We start from the raw sequence: 20,681 nt of genomic DNA, 5'->3' as shown, positions 1-20,681 counted from the left end.
GTCTCATACAGGCGAGCTGGTATGGAGGTATTTCAACCTGAGCCCCGACCCCCTGATGTTTCAGGTTCCACCCACTGTCAGCGGGAAGTGCTTCACCTGGATGCTGCTATGCAGGTTGATCGAGAGGGCGGGTGGGTTGGTTTCAATGAAAATCAAGGAGTCGGCAGACGGGTGACATTGTTTTATAGTTTCGTGTTTCCGGAAATGTTACATTGCAGAGTTGCCAGATCAACACATTCACATTTAATTTCTACGGTGGGAGACACCCTTACAGCATTTAAATAAAAAAGGTAATGCTTAGTGGTGTTTTTCTTTTACACTTACTTTAGCCTTCTACAGTATACTTAAGGCACTAAACTGTAAATGTGACCAGAAATGAAACCCTGCTCATCAACTGAAGAAAATTCATAAGAAACCTTTTAGCGTTGTTTCCTCTTGGCTCCAAAAAAGATGTTCCTTCACAAACATGCCGTTCCAGTTGGGGGATGCTAGTAATCAAAATAGACCTGATCTTAAACTACATGGAATTGAATCTACTGAGCCGTTCTATATTATCCAAGCAAAATGTGCAACTTTTCGAGAGAAACTGAAACAGGCACACTGCCAAATGTTCAGTGTGGTGTGGATTATTCACAGTATTCAGTAGTATTCACTGGGACAACGTCTCTGTAGAGAGACTTTTTAATGTTATCAAAGTAACATAATAATAATAATATAAAAAAACCTGCAGCCAAAATTATCAGCATGGCTTGATAGATAGGTTAGTTAAAAAATATTTGTTTATCATTTGGGTCAGCTTAGCCCTTAAATATCTCCTGAAAATGGCGTAGTTTAAAAGTCAATAGTAGTAGCATTACATAATTGTTTTCCTCTCACACTAATTTACTCCCACAGAAACAGGTAGCTGCAGAAACTCTGCATTATGTCGTCCCTTATCTGGGGTTTTGTCTCCTGTTGAAACATTTGTACTTGACAATGTTAAACAAGACCTTTAAGAGACATAATATTTGAGGAAACCAGCAGAGCTTCCTCTGTTGGTTTGCGTTCTTGAACCTCAGCCAACAACATCGTCAGAAAAAATTCCTGTAACAAGATGTATAGAGGGTGTAGGTGTACTGCAATGAAAGTTGTTGTAGAGAAACAGAACGGTACATTCTGTACTTAGCTGCATATTGGCATCTTTAAAATGCATTCCATATACACTAAAGGGGACAAAGTAAAAAGAGGATATTTCAGTATGTTTTAAAACTAAAAAGTATATTTTGTTACTATCAAATTGGAGACTGTTCTATAAGTATTGTGACAACACAGCAGAATACAAATGTAAACATTAAATGTATCATGGCATGTGTGCTTTGTCTTTTATGTTCAAGCATGTGTGTGTTCTGTGTGTCCTTTATGTTCAAGCATGTGTGTGTTCTGTGTTTCACCTGGCTGCAAGACAAAACTCCCCTGGGGGGATAACAAATTTTAGGTTGAAAGTGATTGACAGCCCTTGTTTTTCTGTGGCCATTTGGGTTTGGCTGCTTGCATTGTCATGTATTTCCTTTTTAGTATTCAAAAGCTTACCTTCAAGAATTTGTATTATACGACTTCAACCCTGGCCTGAAAATTCAGTAATTACAAAAGATTAAAGTATGTGCTTATAAAGTCCTTGACCGGCCTCTCTTCCCTCAATATAAGTCATATGCCTACTACTTCTGCATTGTATAGCTCGCACAATATGATGATATAAAACCACAATGCAATCTTGAAAATCGGGCAATTATGGATGCAATGCAGCCAAATCATGATATGTGACTTTCAAGGCATTCAAATTACTACAAATCAAAGGCAAGTTGAATTTTGATCTTATCTCTCTCACTACAACACTGCACATTTGTATGAAGGCCCTTTACCTGTTCTTGCAAGCAAACGTTGAGTATATGAAAAACATTGAGAAACTGTAGAAACATGTTTAAGTAAGACTTCTATATTCTCTGATCAGAGCAATAGTTTTGTTTTGAATATTATTTTGAGTAATATTTCTAAATAAAACATGAAGATTTAGTAGGTACATGTCTTAGTGTCATCAAATTCCGGCGTGTTCATGAATGCATCTTTTCCAAACGCAGGTTTCTACCGTGGTTCCTACCGGAAGTGACGTCACTCGCTGCGTCGCGTCTTCTTTTTGTCGTGTGGTAGCAGCAACGTAAGTGTTATTTCTCTAGAAATAACTTCTGAAATGCCCATCATTCGATTTTCTGTTTCATTTGAATAAAACATTCTAAAATAGTTCGCGTTTGACGGTGCGCACTAGGCAGGCAAGACGAAAGAGCATTGTTTTCTTCACCAACAGCGTTGTCAGAGCAGGCTAGCATGCTAGCAACTTATTAGTTAGCTTCACTGGCTAACTGGCTAGCTTGTGTTCTGTACTTTATCAATGACTAGCAAACAACTTATTTGCCTAAAAACAGAGAGTATATCACTCACGAATACAATAGTATAGGTGTTAACCTTTTTAATCGTAATTTGACGAATGAACCAGTGAGTTTGAGTGGATGCCTCAGTTGTTAAATTGGTCATTTCACTAGCTCCTTCTCTGTCTCTCTCAGCCATACTGAAGAATAAATGCTTCTGCTTTATACTCTACATTACCACACAGCCATATTACCTGTAACTTTAATTTATAAGCGACTGTACCCTTCCCCTGCAGACAAGTTGTGGATGGTTGATTTTTAGCTAGTTGACAGAATATATGTTCTCACTTTTAGGTTAAGACACTTTAGTTTAAAAGATGTTATGATCATCACTTGGTTTCCCGTTTATGTTTGTTCTCCTTTCACGTGCTACTACAGCAGAGCCATCAAAGATGACTACAGCTGCAAGACCGACATTTGAGCCGGCGAGAGGAGGGAGAGGTAAAGGAGAAGGTGGAGGTGATTTGAGTGCCCTTTCTAAGCAGTATTCCAGTCGAGATCTTCCAGGTCACACAAAGATCAAGTACAGGTCAGTCAAGCAAGAATGAGTGGAATTGAGTCTTGGGTTGTAATCAGTGTGTTGCTGAGTGCACTGCTGGCTGGCTTGATGGGCACAGATTTACATCCAGTGTGAGACTTTTAAACTGTTCTTGCTGCACCTTCTATCTACTCAGATTGAAGGTGGATGTATGTTGGAATCAAAATGTTTTTTTGTTTTATTTATCAAATGTTCTCCCGTCATAAGGCAACCTACCCAGGATGCCCCAGAGGAGGTGCGTGCCCGTGACTTCCGCAGGGAGCTGGAGGAGAGGGAGCGTGTAGTTGCACGTGAAAAGACCAGAGAAAGGGGACCAAGAGGTTGGTCTATCTGTAGTGACTTGTTAAACATGTTTTTTATTAAATATTTCTGACCATAATGCTCATTTTATCTGAGGTTTATACCCATAAAAACAAATATTTCAAATACTGCTTTGACCCTAATTTTCCAGAGCACACCACATCATCATCATCTTCGTCGTCATCTTCAAAGAGGCCCAGACTGGATCAGATCCCAGCAGCCAACCTTGATGCTGATGACCCTCTCACTGATGTAAGTGCTGGCACTGCACACTTGGTGGTGATTAGCACTTCTTAAACTCCCTCACCAATGTTGCTTGGATTTTTTTTATAGGATGATGAGGACGAGGACTCTGAGGAGGACAGTGATGACGATGACACTGCAGCTCTTCTGGCAGAACTGGAAAAGATCAAGAAAGAGCGAGCCGAAGAGCAAGAACGAAAGGTAATTTATCATTTCAGACTGATGTGTTTGAACCGGGCTGACGGCACAATCGGCAAATTGAGACGTGGGTTTTGTTTGAGAGGAGGCGAATATCTCATTAAGTGACTTTGTTTCTTCTCCCACCTTAGGAGCGGGAGCAAAAGGCAGAGGAGGAGAGGATTCGCATGGAGAATATCTTGAGTGGCAATCCATTGATCAATTTGGCAGGGCAGCAGCAGCAGCAGCTACAGCAGCAGCAGCAACAGCAGATGACCCAGAGTCAGAATACCTTCAGAGTGAAGAGAAGGTATATTACAAACACAGATATGCATGCACATCATGAGTGTTGTATTTGAAGAAAGAAGTTCTCTTCACTTTCCTCTTACCATCAACATTTAATTTTTCAATATCTTTCTAGGTGGGATGATGATGTTGTTTTCAAAAATTGCGCCAAAGGAGTCGACGACCGGAAGGAGAAACGCTTTATCAATGACACACTTCGCTCTGAGTTCCACAAGAAATTTATGGAAAAATATGTAAAGTAAAGAACTGTGTCTGTTAACGTTATTATTGTTGTTTTTTTTCATCTCATCTCTTTGGTCTCCGCCCTACTGTTGCCCTCTGGCCCAAAAACAATGGATGGTATTTAGATACATTCTGTACTCATGCGTTAGAATGTGTACAGCCAGCACATACAATGTTGTATATAAATGAGTTGGTGAGGTCATCCTTTAAATAAAGCTCATGAAAAGGTGATTGAAATTGTTAGATGTGATTCAACATCTTAGTCTCTCTGTAGTTTTTTTTAACATTAATTTCAATAAACAAAAACTTTAAGACTGTTTGAAATGGCTTGCAGGAATTTCTTATTGTCATTGTTTTTTTTTTTTTTTTTTTTTTTTTTTTTTTTTTTTTTTTTTTTTATCACAACTGTGTTTTTCAAGTTATTCTACTTTTTTCCACTATGTTATCTGGTTTTTGTACAGTTCTAACAAAATGGTTTGAATATATATTAATCCAAACTATTATTAACTTTAGAAAAAACCCCGAATTGACTTAAACATGATACTATATGTTTATAATGAGCTGAGTTCAGAATCATATTTTTGGAATGTTTTATACATTTATACAAATTATTTAACATATCCACAAATTAGAATCACATCATTTCTAATTTCTCTAATATTATCTGAGGAGCATGTTGCCATTTCCTCATATTAAAAAAAAACTGATTGTCGCAGATAGAGACCTAACAATTGAAATCCTAAAAAACAGTAATTACCTGTGTTCCAACATGAATATGAGTCACAAAAATGTACTTAATTATATTCTTTATTGTTAAAAATGTTGGGCTAGTCGTTTACAATGTTTATTTGAATATGAATAAGATATAAATGTTCAGGAATGTGCTGTCTTTTTTTTAAATAACTAGCAGCAGCAAGGAAAAAGAATGAAACTAAAACAATAAAGTTACTGAGATGTGGCATTTATTGGACAGGAAGCTTGTTTTTTTAATTTATTTAAAATTTATTTAATCAGGAAAAGCCTAATTGAGATTAAAAATCTCCTTTACAAGAGTGTCCTGGCCAAGACAGCAGCAGCACATTAAACAAAGTTTCAGACATACAACATAAAACAGTGACAGACAATAACATTTAAAAAAAAAAATCAGATCACAGCATGAGTAAACCAAAACTAAGACTCAGGTCATCATATCCTAGATCACACAGGGGCACATACCTCAGTCAAAACCATCTACAACCAGATGAACCTTCCTCCAACTCCTTCAATCTATTTTTAAAAACACTTAAAGATATCTAAAACTATGTATGTCTACGTATGATATTTCCCCTCAAAAATATGATATTATGCATTTTTTAAATGCACATTAATCTGTGGTATACCTTTTGAATCATCCACACGTGTGTTTCAGCGGTTTCAGAACAAATTTTTTATGTACAAGTGCGGTTGTACATAAAAAAATGTACAAATGTCAGTGAAGGCAGCATGCAGCGAGCCGCCAGGGGGCGCCACGTTCATCAACCTCTTCCTTATGACAGGGATTGGGAGGCTGCCGGGAAAACATGGCAGCTTCCTTTTGTTGGTGGGGATTTACTGTACTCCGACGGGGGATTTAAACACAATTCTTCCGTGGATAGACAGATCTCCATCGCACACTCGGGGTTCACACTGCCGGTCATCCAAACCCTTGAAGCGGGAGGAACATGGAGAAGAGTGGGAGCATCGACAGTCTGGGCTCAAAGCGCTCCTCTTCGCGACAGCCAAGTGTTGATTCATTGTCCAGGTAGCTAAACACACCACCACACAGCGCGATTTAAGCTAACCCTAGCTAAAAGTTTTGAAACTAACAGAAGGTGTTGTATATGTGTTATAATGTAAGTTAACATGTGTAACCCTAAAGCACTGTTTGTGACATTAACCCTTTAGATGTATCCGTTAAACTACACATCGCTGAGGTTATTGTGGTTAAAGAACCGGCACGAAACGACCACTGATGACAGTAAACTGGGGCACCATTTACAGGCTGTTGTCTTTATTACTGGGATAGCCATTTGTACTGTGAGAGGAGAAAATGTAAGAAAATGTTTATCAGAAGATATCAGAGTCCAGAGTAATGTCACTTATTTGCATACTCAGTCTGACCAACAATTAAAAGCCCAATAGTAACAGTCAACGTTTGTTTGTTATTGTGTTTTTGATTAATACAAAATATCTGAAAATATATTTTTTTAAATCACAGTTTCCTAGAGCCCTAGGCTACGCCTTCAAGTTATTTGTTACTCATACTCATCCTAACTCAGTCTGACTAACTGTATTCTGTATTCCATTCATAATATTTGCTCAATCATGTTTTCAGCAAACATGAAATCAGATAAGGCTGTGGTTACATCATCCTGAGAGTGAAAGTATTTCCGTTGATCACTTTTTTTTATCTCTCACCAGTACTTCCACCTCTCGCTCTGACCGGTCTGCCCAGGCCAAGCCACCCTTTGCAATGTCCTCCGAATCTGTGGCCACCTCTGCAGAGCTCTCCCCAGAGTTCAGGGTTAGTAGCCCGCACATGGTTCACTGATATCCTGCTGCTTCATTATTTACTAATGATAATGATTGAAGCATGACTCTCCTCTTTTATTTCTGCACCCTTCAGGTTAAGCCCAAAACTGCTGCAAAGGTATGCCATCTTATGCTTTGCATACTACCCGACATAATAATTAACATGATGTCTAAGCAAATGGCATGGGTTAAGGTCAAGAGACGGCTCCACTTTCAGGCCTAATTTGTATCGTATCTTTCCAGCAGGTGCTTAGAGATTCAGACAAAGAAGAACCACAGTTACTTCCAAAGGAAACTGTGCAAGACATGGGTACGTCCTCTCTTCACTGCAGTCACTATAGCTTGCATGTATAAAGGAAATGTTTTTTTGTCCACTTTAAAACAAATGCATTGCCTAAATCTTTTTTTCTTGTTTTTTTTTTTTATAGCCCAAGATGTGACCTACTTCTGTCCTTTCATTGGAGCACTGAGGGGAACAGTGATAGTTACCAACTACAGACTTTTCTTCAGATGCATGGACAGGGTATGCTTTCTGAATTTTTAAAGAAGCGCTAAACAGCAAAGGCCATCTGAGGCCATGGTTCTCTTCCGGAAAACGGTGGATTGCACCCTCTGGGTTGGGAGTGAGTCACTGCCCCAAGCGAGGGAGTTCAAGTATCTCGGGATCTTATTCACGAGTGAGGGTAAAATGGAGCGGGAGATGGACAGGCGGTTCGGTGCAGCGTCAGCAGTGATGCAGGCGTTGTACCGGACCGTTTTGGTGAAGAAGGAGCTGAGCCGAAAGGCAAAGCTCTCGATTTACCAGTCCATCTACGTTCCAACCCTCACCTATGGTCATGAGCTTTGGGTAGTGACCGAAAGAATGAGATTGCGAATACAAGCGGCCGAAATGAGCTTCCTTCGTAGGGTGGCTGGGCTCAGCCTTAGAGATAGGGTGAGGAGCTCAGACATCCGGAGGGAGCTCGGCGTAGAGCCGCTGCTCCTTCGCGTCGAAAGGGGCCAGCTGAGGTGGCTCGGGCATCTGATCAGGATGCCTCCTGGACGCCTCCCTTTAGAGGTTTTCCAGGCACGTCCAACTGGTAAGAGGCCCCGGGGTAGACCCAGAACACGCTGGAGAGATTATATATCTCGTCTGGCCTGGGAACGCCTCGGGGTTCCCCAGGAGGAGCTGGAAAGTGTTGCTGGGGAGAAGGACGTCTGGAGGATCCTCCTTAGCTTGCTGCCCCTGCGACCCGGCCCCGGATAAGCGGAAGGAGATGGATGGATGGATAAACAGCAAAGTATTTTGAAGAATCTTTCTGTTTTTGTTAATGTGTTGTTGGTTTCTAGGAGCCAGCATTTGTGCTGGACATTCCCCTTGGGGTGGTGAGTCGTGTGGAAAAGATTGGAAGTGCATCAAACCGTGGTGATGTGTCCTACGGGCTGGTTTGTAAGGTGAGTAAGGAGAAAATGGTCTGGAATAAATACACCTACTGACAGAAATAGTTACTGAGAAAGAGTAAGGGTATGAACATGCTTTATGCCCACATAATCCTATAAACATACAGCTGTTGGCCCCTTGGTTTGACCATGACCTGCTTCTCTGCCTCTCTGCAGGATGTGCGTAATCTACGATTTGCACACAAGCAAATGGAGGACACACTTAGGAAGTCCATTTTTGAAGTGCTGGTCAAATTTGCATTTCCTGTTTCCAATGCGCTGGTGAGTGATTGTCAGCCACACTGTCTCTGACGCTCTAGCTCTACTCTGTCTATTGGTGCATGAACTTCTCCCCCACTGTCCACAGCAAATATTCGCCTTTGAATATGGGCAAGTTTTCCCCGAGAATGGATGGAAGGTGTATGACCCTCTCTCGGAATACAAAAGACAGGTATTTAAAAAAAAAACTACAAAGTTAGATGCTTAGCTTAATGTTAGCAAAAAAAAAACCCTATTACATCGGTTGCTTGTGTGTGTTTTTAAAGGGTATACCCAATGAAAGCTGGAGGATAACAAAAGTAAACGATCACTACGAGGTTTGTGACACTTACCCATCCACTCTGGCGGTGCCTGTCAACATACCAGACGAAGAGCTGAAGAGAGTATCCGCCTTTCGGGCAAAGGGAAGGATACCTGTGAGTGACCGGTCACTTCAGCCTGAATCTAATGAATCTCTTCTTTGCAGCTGCATTGTTGGACTGTCTGCGGTCTCATTCTGTGGTACGTTTTGTGTGTAGGTGTTGTCATGGATCCATCCAGAGAGCCAGGCGACAGTGACGCGCTGCAGTCAGCCCATGGTTGGGGTCAACGGGAAGCGCAGCAAAGAGGATGAGAAATACCTCCAGGCGATCATGGACGCTAACGCTCAGTCACATAAACTCTTCATCTTTGATGCAAGGCCCAGTGTCAACGCTGCTGCAAACAAGGTTTTATTACATGTTTTTGAAAAGGAAACTCGGGCTCTATTCGCCTAATGGAGGAACCATCTCACCACCAACACTGTCTTTTCTCTCTTCAGATGAAAGGCGGTGGTTATGAAAGTGAGGATGCGTATCAGAATGCTGAGCTGGTGTTCTTGGACATTCACAATATCCACGTGATGAGAGAGTCACTCCGTAAGCTGAAGGACGTGGTCTACCCCAACATCGAGGACTCCCACTGGCTCTCCAATCTGGAGTCCACTCATTGGCTTGAGCACATCAAGGTGAGCAAACTGACGCATCACTGTGACTGCAAACTTGAAAAGGAATGACTTTGGAAGACTCCCAGGATCTTTACCAAGTTGCTTGTTTGTGTATGTATGTATGTATGTATGTATGTATGTATGTATTTGTAGCTGATCCTGGCAGGAGCACTACGGATCGCAGACAAGGTGGAGTCTGGGAAAACGTCCGTGGTGGTGCACTGTAGCGATGGCTGGGACCGCACAGGCCAGCTCACCTCCTTGGCTATGCTCATGCTTGACGCCTACTACCGCACCATCCGCGGCTTCGAGGTGCTGCTCGAGAAAGAGTGGCTCAGCTTTGGTCACCGCTTCCAGCTGGTAAACACGTTTTCATACGCTTATCACATTTGGGTGACCACATGAGTGGCCTTCCGAGTTCCATCACTAATTGTGCTTTTCTCTCTTCTTTCAGCGTGTCGGTCATGGCGATAAGAACCACACAGACGCAGACCGCTCACCTGTTTTCATTCAGTTCATCGACTGTGTCTGGCAGTTGACTCGCCAGGTAAGCGATAAGTGGTGATGATATTTGGGAAAAAATCCTCAGAATAACATGGTGTTTCAAAGACACTTACGAAGCTGTTTTTTTATTTCAGTTTCCTGCGGCGTTCGAGTTTAACGAATATTTCCTGGTTACCATCCTGGACCACCTGTACAGCTGCCTGTTTGGGACCTTCTTGTGCAACAGCGAACAGCAGAGGTTGAAGGAGGTAAGAGCATTTTATTTCTCACAGCATTTTATTTTACTGTCGCAAAATGAGACGCTTTAAAGTCAAGCATAGGACAGAGCGTGGAGTAGAATGTTTGTTACTCGTTTGGAGGTTCGTTGTGCATCCATGACAACCACATCTTTTATTTTACAGGAGATTCCAAAGAGGACAGTGTCATTGTGGTCATATATAAATAGCCAGCTGGAGGAGTTTACCAATCCTTTGTATGTGAACTACTCCAACCATGTGCTGTTCCCTGTAGTCAGCTTACGCCACCTGGAGCTTTGGGTTGGCTACTACATCCGCTGGAACCCTCGCATGAGGCCTCAGGTATGTTGAGAAACCTGTCTTTGGTTGCCTGTAGGGTTTTTAAAAAATAATTGTATTGTGCACTCCATACATTCTCCATTTTAGTTGTTGAGCTTCACACCTTGTTTTCATTGTCGGTTTTTTTTTTGCGGCCAGGAACCTGTTCATCAGCGCCACAAGGAGCTGCTGGTAAAGCGGGCCGAGCTGCAAAAGAGAGTGGACGAGTTACAGCGCGAGGTGACAAATCGCTCCGCCTCCTCATCCTCTGAGCGTGCGGGCTCCCCCACACGCTCCATCACCCCGGTGCAGACCTTTGTTTGACACAACTTTGACATCGCAGACGGTAGCAGAAGTGGAATCTTACCTGTGAGAAGTTGCTATACAGAAGTAATTAGTTGGCCGCACCTGGCACAACAAAGGACCTGTGTGCCAAACTGGCATTAAAACACTACTACTAAGAGTCTGATGGGTTTCCACCTCTCACAGGTCATGGAGAGTCTGCTTGCAACAAAAGAGTGTCTGATTTACTACAGCCATATTGTACTCTTCCTCCAGGGTTGAGAGGACATGTAACTACAATAGTGAGAACATAAGTGTGTCAGCCCATCAACAATCAGTGTTTTTAAAGTACACTAAATATTACTCGGGTAAAATATGTATGCCTTATACACTTCATAGGAACACTCACTCCATTCCTCTACAAAGCAAATGTTCAGCAGTGAAAAGCAGTACCGCTGAAGCAATTGTAAAGATGTACATCGCTGCAAAAAATGATTTTGAGTTCTAGTACTAAAAATGACTAAATGGCTCGGAGTTGTTTTAATATACAAAATGTTAAAGAAAATATAGACAGAGCGCATTAAACAAGTTTGTCTTCTTCTCAAGTCAGTGCTTTTAGATTGTTGTGACCAAATGTTTTTTTTTATGACTACATTATGTGTCATGTATGACATTCCTCTCAGTTTTGTTTTTCTAACTATATATTTATTATCCTTTAGTCCAGACTGTATATATGGTTCACAAACACACACTGTCTCATGTCATGAATTGATGAGAGATGTTCCCATGCAATGTTAATAAGCTATGCAGAATATGCTAAAGTGAATTTGTCCCAGTTAATATTAGACTATACTTACTAAAATGTAATTGTTCACATTTCTTACTGATGCTTTTTAAAGCTAGTATTAGACGCTTTTTTTAAAGGTAGCAGAATGTGTAACAACTAATAATTTGCTTAGTTTTTTTTCTAGTTTAATGAATATCTGTGCCTTGCTCTGAATGACCGAATGGGAGAATAAAAAGAGAAAAGTGTGCACAGCTTTTTGATTGCCAAGAGGAAATGGTAAATACAGTGTTAGTTAGCCTTTCCACTGTGTATGTGATTACTTGCAATAAACAAAAGAATCAATTTAAAGATGTCAGTATGGTTTGTTACATTAGTGTGGCCTGAACACAAGACCCTCCACTTTATTTCTTAACTTTACCTATTAGTGTTTCAAATCATAGCTGAGCCCCAATGACATTAGCATTAATTATCTCTTGTTATGATTATGGTCTTTCCATAAAATATGATAAAAAAAATATTTTAAAATAAATTAGGTCTGACATTTACAGTGCAAATGTGCTTGAGGGTAATATTAACTGCAGAGGCTCTGAAAACAGTATTCATAATCAAGCTGTTTCACTTTCTTATCTAAATAAATGACTAGATGTAAATTGGTTTTAAGGCATCCTCTACTTATTAACAGGCTATATTATTGTTTTTTTTTTATTGATTTTTTATTTTATTAATGCCCATCACTTAAAATTAATTTATATTGGCCCTTAGATTGCATTACTCCCTCTTTAAAAACATATAGTAAATAAAGTATGTTTTTCCACATGATTGAAATTAGGCTGCTGTCCTGTTTGCACATAATTACTTCAAAAATTGTTCTGGGAATTAATACACTGCAGGCAATAATAAAGGTCAAAGTGTATTAAAACATTTGTTTTTTTGGAGGTAACACTATTTGAATATGTTGTCCATCGACTTCTTACAGGTTTTTATTGTGACGCAGAAAGGCTATTCCTATTTCTATTCCTGGTTGTGTTTTGCTAATTAACAAGAAACTCATTCCAAGGAGTCACACAAAGACACGCCAGAGGAGACAGAAACGAGGGAGTAACGCAGCATGCGAATGTGGAGACAGTATGTTGGACTGATTCAGGGGACAGGAAAGAGACAGGGAATGACAGGGAATGCATTTGAACAATAAACTGGACTGGACTAATCATACAAATGCACTTTATAAAAAGGGTCAGAGCAGACTCTATCTGCTGAGGAGACTGAGGTCCTTTGTAGTGCAGGGAGCACTCCTGAGGACCTTTTTCAACTCTGTGGTGGCATCAGCTATTTTTTATGCAGTGGTCTGCTGGAGCAGCAGCATCTCAGCAGCCGACAAGAAGAGACTCAACAAGCTTGTCAGGAAGGCCAGCAGTGTGCTGGGGTGTCCACTGGATACGGTGGAGGTGGTGGGAGACAGGAGGATGATGGCCAAGCTGTCATCCCTGATGAACAACACCTCTCACCCCATGCGGGACACTCTGGCAGCTCTGTGCAGCTCCTTCAGCCACCGGCTGCTTCACCCCCGGTGTGTGAAGGAGAGGTACCGCAGGTCCTTCCTTCCTGCTGCTGTCAGGTTGCACAACCAACTCTGCTCCCAGCAGACCACATGACACATGACAATAAAAACTTGTGCAATACATTACACTGTGCAATAATAGTTAAAATAGTTTTTTCTGTCTGTAAATATAATATTTCAGTTATTGTTGTTTTTCTACTGTTTCTTATTGCTTATTTATAATACTTTTATTTTTTTTTTTTATCTTGTCTTTCTTCTACTATGTCTCTTGTGTGCACTTTACTCTATGCTGCTGTAAGCCTGCAAATTTCCCCGCTGCGGGACTAATAAAGGATTATCTTATCTTATCTTATCTTAAACTGATAGGTCTATCTTTGAATCCATCATGGCAGCTGAGGTAGAATAAAGTAGGGTTTACCCGCTCCTTATTTTAACATTACAACTTCTCATATCAGACCAAATGTTAAACCTATATTTTATTAAGTGTTTGTTTTCAAATAATAGAATGCAACCTTACGTAGCTGTTGAACAGAATTACGTCTGAAACCAAGTCATCTAGGACCCCCCTCAATGAATACATTACAGAAAACAATTGGACCTGATTGAAATTATTCAAACCCTAATTTCTTTACTCTGACAATGTTGATTGAAATGTCACACAATGTTCAGACCTCAGATCTACTCAGTTGGAATATGCACTGAGTCAAACAACACTATGTAAGTATGATGCTGAATATCATTTAGTATGTGATATCTTGATGGGTCAAACTGATATATACAGAAGCTTTGCCATACACTGACTAAATTATAAGTAATTCTACAAATACCCTTGAAACAACTCATGAATAAACAGAACATCCATTATGTATATATAATGAACAGTTATGTGTGACACACAGCCACTGTAAGAGTCTCACTGAATGTTTGTTTCAGAGCCTGAGGTCCTTGTGTTAATGATAATTTACCCACAATGGGGATATTTTATTTTAATGCGAGAAATATTTCAAATTTATCTTGACTTGTGATTATCTTGTGACTATAGAGCGTCGGACAATCTAGGGCCCGGGGACCTTCATAGTCACACTACTGCAGCGTGGTTGACTAAACTGGGATGAGTTCAGTTTATAGCCATTTATAAACATTTGATCATTTTTGCACAAACTTTAAATACTCACATGTGTACATACTAAAGTTTGCATTCCTTTTGTGTGTACATAGTAAAGTTTTCATTCCTTTTGTGTGTACATAGTAAAGTTTTCATTCCTTTTGTGTGTACATAGTAAAGTTTTCATTCCTTTTGTGTATTTTTATCTGTATATTGTTGTTATTGTGTTGTATATTGTTATTACGTTTGTTGTTCGCTGCTGCTGGCTGGCTGAGGGCTACCAAACGGAATTTCGTTGTATCACTACAATGACAATAAAAACATATTTATCTTTATAACAATTGATAATCAGCAGAATTTAAAGGAGTAGGGGTGATTTCCATTTGAGATGCTGGAAGCTGACATTAACGACTTAACAGTTACACTTAAAAAAAACACCTTCACAAGCTAGATAATACAAATGATGCCCAGTGTTATTGTAGTCGTGACGTGAGGATTAAACTAGTTAACAACTAGATTAATGACATGGTCGTGAATGATGTGGAGCTGTGTGGGCTGAACCCGGACATGTGATTGGCTCTGCGCGTTTCAAAATGTGAATCCCGCGGACGGATGTCGTGTCGCGATAGGTTTCCTTTCTTCTTCTGCTGGAGCCGTCGACCTCTTCCGGTTACATGACGACGACGACGACGACGGCGTTGATACAAAAAACAGAGAAGGAAAACAGGAAAATACCCTTTTCTCAGCGAGAGCAGTGGAAACTTCATTTAAATCGCCAGATACGTGTGGACGGGATGCTAACGCGGCGACATAACTAATGATTGATCTCAAGCTCGTCCGGTTGGATCACGTATGAGCGGTGAAACATACACAACATTAGGAGTTTATTGTTCTTCGCCTGCTCCCTCTAGCTAAGCTACCCCTGTGTTGCCCTACGCCACCTAGCCGAGCGAGCTAACCTCAGCTAACACTGGATGCCAGCCCCGTGTATGCGCTCCTAGTCTTACGTTGAAGCAGCGCCGGTAACCCGCTCAGTTTGCAGCTGGACCAACCCTCTTCTAGCTCGGTGACATTAGCTGGGGCGAGAATGGCAACGTCGGCTCTGTACGCCTGTACGAAGTGTAACCAGCGGTACCCTTTCGAGGAGCTGTCGCAGGGCCAGCAGCTGTGCAAGGTATGAAAGAAAGAGAGTATGTGTGTGTGTGTGTGTGTGAGGATGGCTGCAAAAACAGGCACACAACACCGATCCCGAGCGGGGAGAGAGAGTGTGTTATTGCCCACCGGGTGTGATGGTGTTACGACAAGTTAGGCAAACTCAGATTATGTAACAGCTTGTATCTGTCCATCTTGGAAGCGCTAATACAGTGACTGTAATCTCGTTTAGATCACTCCCTACGTAGATCCTGTTATTGAAATAGGTAGTCACACAGTTAAAGTACATTTTTACCTGCTGAACTTTAATTTAAGAGGCATTATAAGAGTTATTCTTTGGAGAATTACTGAATTACTGTCAGTGCACATATTTGCCAACTTGTTGCTCTCGCAGACATTGTTTTTTCTGAAAGAGGAATGTGTTGTTGTGGCCTTCTGTTCACAGCTTTGTTTTCTTGACTGTGAGCACTGATTCATATTTTTTGAAGAAAGAGAGATAGACAAAAGGGACAGTGTTATCACTTTGTAAACTTCTTTCAAGCACTAAAGTGGTTTCCCCTTTATATTCAGATAACTTTTCTCTGCACAGGATAGTTAAAGCACACGGTCAACGTGCGGAAACTACAATTGCTTTAGTTAGATTTCTTTTTTTTTTTTAATGAAAGAATGCCACCAAAAGCTATCCAAAAATACCTCTGGTACTACTGCATTACTGTGTTGGGTTGACTAAACAAAGTTACAGTACACTTTAGTCTTCACTTCTTGTAAACACCCACATACTCAGACATTGGAATTTTCACATGTTGTAGCCGTAAGTGTTCTGTAACAAACATCAAGGTGTGTTGCAAAGCACAGCGAGTGGCGGCAGCCCTTTTTTTCAATGTGTTTCTTTTTATTGCACAATTTAATCTTCACACTCATGAGAACATTTCTTTGATTTGCTGCCATAGGAGTGTCGCATCGCACATCCAATAGTGAAGTGCACATACTGCAGATCTGAGTTTCAGCAGGAAAGGTGAGACATGTCCTCCTTGTGATGAATGTCAGTGTTTATTTGTGCTGTTAACAGTGAATGTCTTTGCATTTTTATTGCGTTTTGTTTTTGGACGTTAACCCATCTTTATTCTTTACAGTAAAACCAATACAATCTGCAAGAAGTGTGCTCAGAACGTCAAACAGTTTGGAACAGTGAGTAACAGGTTTTTCCAGTTTGTTTGCTGAAGCACCTTGAACTCCAGTTGTTTTCATCAAGGTGCACGGAGTTTACATTTCTTTGCAGTCCGTCATGTGTAAATACACTTTTAACATTGTTTTTTCGTCCGTCTTACAGCCCAAACCCTGCCAGTACTGTAACATCATTGCAGCTTTCATCGGAACAAAGTGCCAGCGTTGTACTAACTCAGAGAAGAAGTATGGACCTCCACAGACCTGTGAGCAGTGCAAACAGCAATGCGCTTTTGACCGTAAGGAGGAGGGCAGGAGAAAGGTAAATACCTTACATACATACATACATACATACATACATACATACATACATACATACATACATACATACATACATACATACAGTCTACTTTGACAGTGAATGTGTAACATCATTTTCTTATAAACTACTGACTCCTACTGGTTTCACAGGTGGATGGGAAACTACTGTGCTGGCTCTGTACTCTGTCCTACCGCCGTGTCCTTCAGAAGACCAAGGAGCAGAGGAAGGGCTTCGGCTCCTCCAACTCCTCATCCCTGAACGAGAAAGACCACCACTCCAGACCTCACCATCATCACCACCACCAACACAGACACAGCAGCTCTCATCACAAGTATGTCCTCTGTTGATTTATGTGAAACAATTTAAGTTTGGTTTATCCTACTACATGGTTGTTTACATGAGGCAATGATAAAAATAAAATTGTGTCCAGCGAACTGACAGTTAACTTGTATTTTGCAGACTGAGTGGGAGTTTGAGTCCTGAGCAGGAGCAGGGACTGTGGAAGCAGAGGTGGAACTTTCCTTCTTAATTTAACTGTGTAATATATAAAACAGAAAACATTGTATTGATTTTGTTTTAGGCCCAAATTGGACATTGTCATTTAAAATTTTCTTTGCAGCCATAAATCGTCTTCAATCCAGAAGGAGACTCCAAAGAAGAAACCAAAACTGGAGATGAAGCCATCCAACGGGGACAGGTATGATAGGTGTGGTAATTTTTTGGGGAAACATTAAAGGGATTTGAAGTAGGGTTTTATGAAGTAATTATACATAGTCAGTGTATTGCAAACCGTAGATTGCCATTGGCAGTTTGGCAGTTTGGAGAGGAAGGCCGGAGTGCCGAGACGGGACTGTTGTGGGTCGGGGAAACGGCAAAACTTATTTTAGCCACCTAAAAAAACTGTTTTTCCTTCCACTTGTTAACCAACCATGTCAGTCCTGGCCTCATGCTCTCTCCTTTCTCCCAGTAGCAGTTCCATCACCCAGTCGATGGATTCTGGAGGAACGGACAACTTTATTCTCATCAGCCAGCTGAAAGAGGAAGTGATGTCACTGAAGAGACTTCTGCAGCAAAGGGATCAAACCATTCTCGAGAAGGACCGGAAGGTAAGTCACCGGCCTCGCCCAACCTCCCACGCTAATGAGCCAAAGTCACAATACGGTTGTCTGCTTGTATTTGTTTCACATGTTGATTATTCATTTCCCCTCCAGCTCACAGAGATCAAAGCAGACTTTCAGTACCAGGAATCCAACATGAGAGTTAAGATGAACCAAATGGAGAAATCGCACAAAGAGTCTATGGAATCACAGCAGGTGGGAAACTATATATGCACAAGTGACAGTTCACGCACAACGCTCACAAAAGTGAACCCGTTCTTCAGTGTCAATGCCAAACTTGGTCTCTATTCAAATTTTTCTTGTGAATATTTTTGCAGAAGGTTCATGTGTTGTTTAATTGAATCTCTTTAATATCCTCCTGCTATCCTCTTCAAAAACCTCAACACTGTTTTCATTATATCAGTTTTTAATGGCACTTTTGTGTGTTTTATAAATGTATCTATATATACTTTGTATATACTTTATACTTGTTTCTATACTTATTGTTTGCATTTAAAGAGGGCATTTGGGTTTGAAGAGGTTTAAAGGGTCCCAATGTTCTGATGTGCATGCTCTAAGGAGGTGTGAAAATATAATAATTTAATTAATCTCCCATGTATTTGACAGAACAACGCGTGGGAGTACACCCCCCATGTTTTGTAATTTTGCCAACCAATCTGGTATCAGTAATATTGTTAGAAGCAAGTACACATCACAATCTTTTCAACCCACTGTCCTTCACACCGGTTCCATATGAATAATTGCATACAATAGCATTTTAGTTTTAAGGCATACATGCCATTACACGGGGGCATGTTAGAGACACACTGCATGTTGATCCTTTTCTGTTGTTTGTGATTTATTCAGAAATGCTCCTGTGATTTCATGTAGGGGCATGAATTGTTTCAGGTTTTATTGCCATCACTATTGGGAAAGAATTGCTTAGAAATGTGAATCAGAATCTGGACCAATGTCATGTTAGTGTACCAGGAATTATTCACTTGTTGCATAACTTTGTCTGTTGTTATGGATACGATCTGCAGTTGAGCCATTTCCTGTCTAACTCTGGTGTTATAATGTTCTTTTTTTTATGGTTGCTGTTTTATAAGTGTGACTCGGGTTTACGTTTTGAGGCACCAAAGGTGTTTTTATCGGTACAGTCTAAACATTTGAAGGTAGCCCATGATGAGCGAAACTCTTTACCTTGTAGTGTGGAGTGAATGATGAGTACATAAGTAATAATATTACATGCTTTGAAACGGCAATGTCCTTAAGCCAGCAAGTGTGTTTGCTGCCATTAAAATCAAGATTTCAGGTAAACTGCATTGTGATTTCACAAATGCCTCCACTAAGGTGTTAAAATGATCAGAACTATGGATCTTATTTCTAACATGGTTTGTCATTTGTTTCCACAGGGCAAGAACAGGGAGTTGATGAAACAAGTGGCAGCCCTCTCTAAAGGAAAAAAGTTTGACCGGACAGGAAGTTCACTGCTGATGCCCTAACAATAGGCCTGCCAACGGGTAACAACACAGAGCGGCTTCATTGTTGTAACACTGTGAAAGTCTCCCTCCTGTGTTTCCTCATTGCCATTAACATTGATTACTTCTTAACTGGTAAAGCCAGGGACCATGTTGTACATGGAGATCACTCGTTGAGTCGAAGAAACCTTTCTCTAAATGTCAACATATTTTAGATATTTTATGGCGACTTTTCCACCAGTTCATAGGATATGACTTTGGATGGAGTGGAGGACGGAGCCCTCATTTTTAACACTGCCGGGCCAAAACAAAAGGCATGGTGTGCATATGTGGATAGCATTCTGTCAACTCAAATGTATCCACTGAGTTTTTATGGATGTCATGCAATTTATTTATTCAACTGTATTTCTTAGCTTTTTTTATTTCCTCACAACATACTAAGAGAATATCCCACATTTTGGGGTTTTCTTCAATAGCAATTAGTTATATTTTTCTAAATTTATGCGATTGTGGAAGAAAAGTTCTCCTATATGGAGATGCTGGAAACTTTACAATGTATGCAAACTCGGGAAGGGTGACCACTGAGCTGCTGCTCAACAGTAGAGAACCCTCTCAGTAACAATTCACAAAACAACCAATGAACACTTCAAAAGTCTTTCTGACGGAGAGACACCTCTTGGCTGCCCTCTTTCTCACTGTGTGACAGCTGTAGTGATTTGCTGTTTCTCTTTAGTGGAACGATTGTAATACTGCATGATTTTACTGCCAGACACCGGGTGGCATTGTGGTCGGACTTCTTTTTTCCCCCTCCCTTTTATTAGTTTTTTAAGAATCACTTGTAAATGTAATACTGGGGTCAGCCATTGTATTTAAACTATTGCTTGTATCTGTTTTAGTGAGTACAGTATGTGTATGGTAAGGCCAGTTGAAATTAACATGTCTGTAGAAGATGCTTTTAAAGGAACACACCTATCACCTTGCATTATTGGGCTGGTTTCATACTGTGGCGTCCAGGATCACTTTTGTACTTTTTCCAAACCAAGTGTTTTAAAATGATTAAACTGGCTAAACTGTTTGTGTTTGCTTTTATTGACCATAAAAGTGTTTATCTTTTAAGTTCAGTTAGGTTCTCAAGACTTAATTTGGAGAACTGATAACAGAATCTGTGAGGTAAAATAACAGATATTTTTTAGCCTGTTTTACCACTGAAGCATTACC

At 40.6% G+C, this 20,681-nt stretch overlaps 3 protein-coding genes across 7 annotated transcripts; all 3 read left to right on the top strand.

Moving 5' to 3' along the window:
* Positions 1–2,103: 2,103 nt before the first annotated feature.
* Positions 2,104–4,482, top strand: cwc15 (CWC15 spliceosome associated protein homolog). Of its 3 annotated transcripts, none has more exons than XM_054626138.1 (7): positions 2,104–2,191; positions 2,838–2,988; positions 3,205–3,317; positions 3,449–3,549; positions 3,631–3,741; positions 3,870–4,027; positions 4,139–4,482. In XM_054626138.1, the coding sequence occupies exons 2-7, from the start codon at positions 2,852–2,854 to the stop codon at positions 4,263–4,265; spliced, it is 747 nt and encodes a 248-aa protein (XP_054482113.1). In that variant the 5' UTR covers positions 2,104–2,191; positions 2,838–2,851; the 3' UTR covers positions 4,266–4,482. The 3 variants fall into 3 exon arrangements, with proteins under 3 accessions (XP_054482113.1, XP_054482116.1, XP_054482117.1); XM_054626141.1 differs by having other exon boundaries at positions 2,155–2,191; positions 2,841–2,988; XM_054626142.1 differs by lacking the exon at positions 2,104–2,191 and adding an exon at positions 2,286–2,303.
* Positions 4,483–5,757: 1,275 nt separating this feature from the next.
* Positions 5,758–11,914, top strand: mtmr2 (myotubularin related protein 2). Of its 2 annotated transcripts, none has more exons than XM_054625437.1 (16): positions 5,758–6,025; positions 6,685–6,787; positions 6,890–6,913; positions 7,042–7,105; positions 7,224–7,318; positions 8,125–8,229; positions 8,392–8,496; positions 8,582–8,665; positions 8,760–8,909; positions 9,012–9,200; positions 9,293–9,478; positions 9,611–9,817; positions 9,912–10,004; positions 10,096–10,209; positions 10,363–10,539; positions 10,675–11,914. In XM_054625437.1, exons 1-16 carry the CDS (start codon positions 5,946–5,948, stop codon positions 10,837–10,839), a joined length of 1,941 nt encoding a protein of 646 aa, XP_054481412.1. In that variant the 5' UTR covers positions 5,758–5,945; the 3' UTR covers positions 10,840–11,914. The 2 variants fall into 2 exon arrangements, with proteins under 2 accessions (XP_054481412.1, XP_054481411.1); XM_054625436.1 differs by having other exon boundaries at positions 7,039–7,105.
* Positions 11,915–14,876: 2,962 nt separating this feature from the next.
* fam76b (family with sequence similarity 76 member B) lies at positions 14,877–20,529 on the top strand. Of its 2 annotated transcripts, none has more exons than XM_054625807.1 (10): positions 14,877–15,421; positions 16,350–16,414; positions 16,533–16,587; positions 16,730–16,885; positions 17,035–17,216; positions 17,345–17,395; positions 17,505–17,582; positions 17,856–17,991; positions 18,097–18,198; positions 19,398–20,529. In XM_054625807.1, exons 1-10 carry the CDS (start codon positions 15,335–15,337, stop codon positions 19,485–19,487), a joined length of 1,002 nt encoding a protein of 333 aa, XP_054481782.1. In that variant the 5' UTR covers positions 14,877–15,334; the 3' UTR covers positions 19,488–20,529. The 2 variants fall into 2 exon arrangements, with proteins under 2 accessions (XP_054481782.1, XP_054481781.1); XM_054625806.1 differs by having other exon boundaries at positions 17,853–17,991.
* The last annotated feature ends 152 nt before the right edge of the window (positions 20,530–20,681 follow it).

The sequence above is a fragment of the Anoplopoma fimbria genome, chromosome 24 (genome assembly GCF_027596085.1).
Source record: "Anoplopoma fimbria isolate UVic2021 breed Golden Eagle Sablefish chromosome 24, Afim_UVic_2022, whole genome shotgun sequence".
Classification (NCBI taxonomy): domain Eukaryota; kingdom Metazoa; phylum Chordata; class Actinopteri; order Perciformes; family Anoplopomatidae; genus Anoplopoma; species Anoplopoma fimbria.
This window is presented reverse-complemented; position numbering and strand designations above follow the sequence as displayed.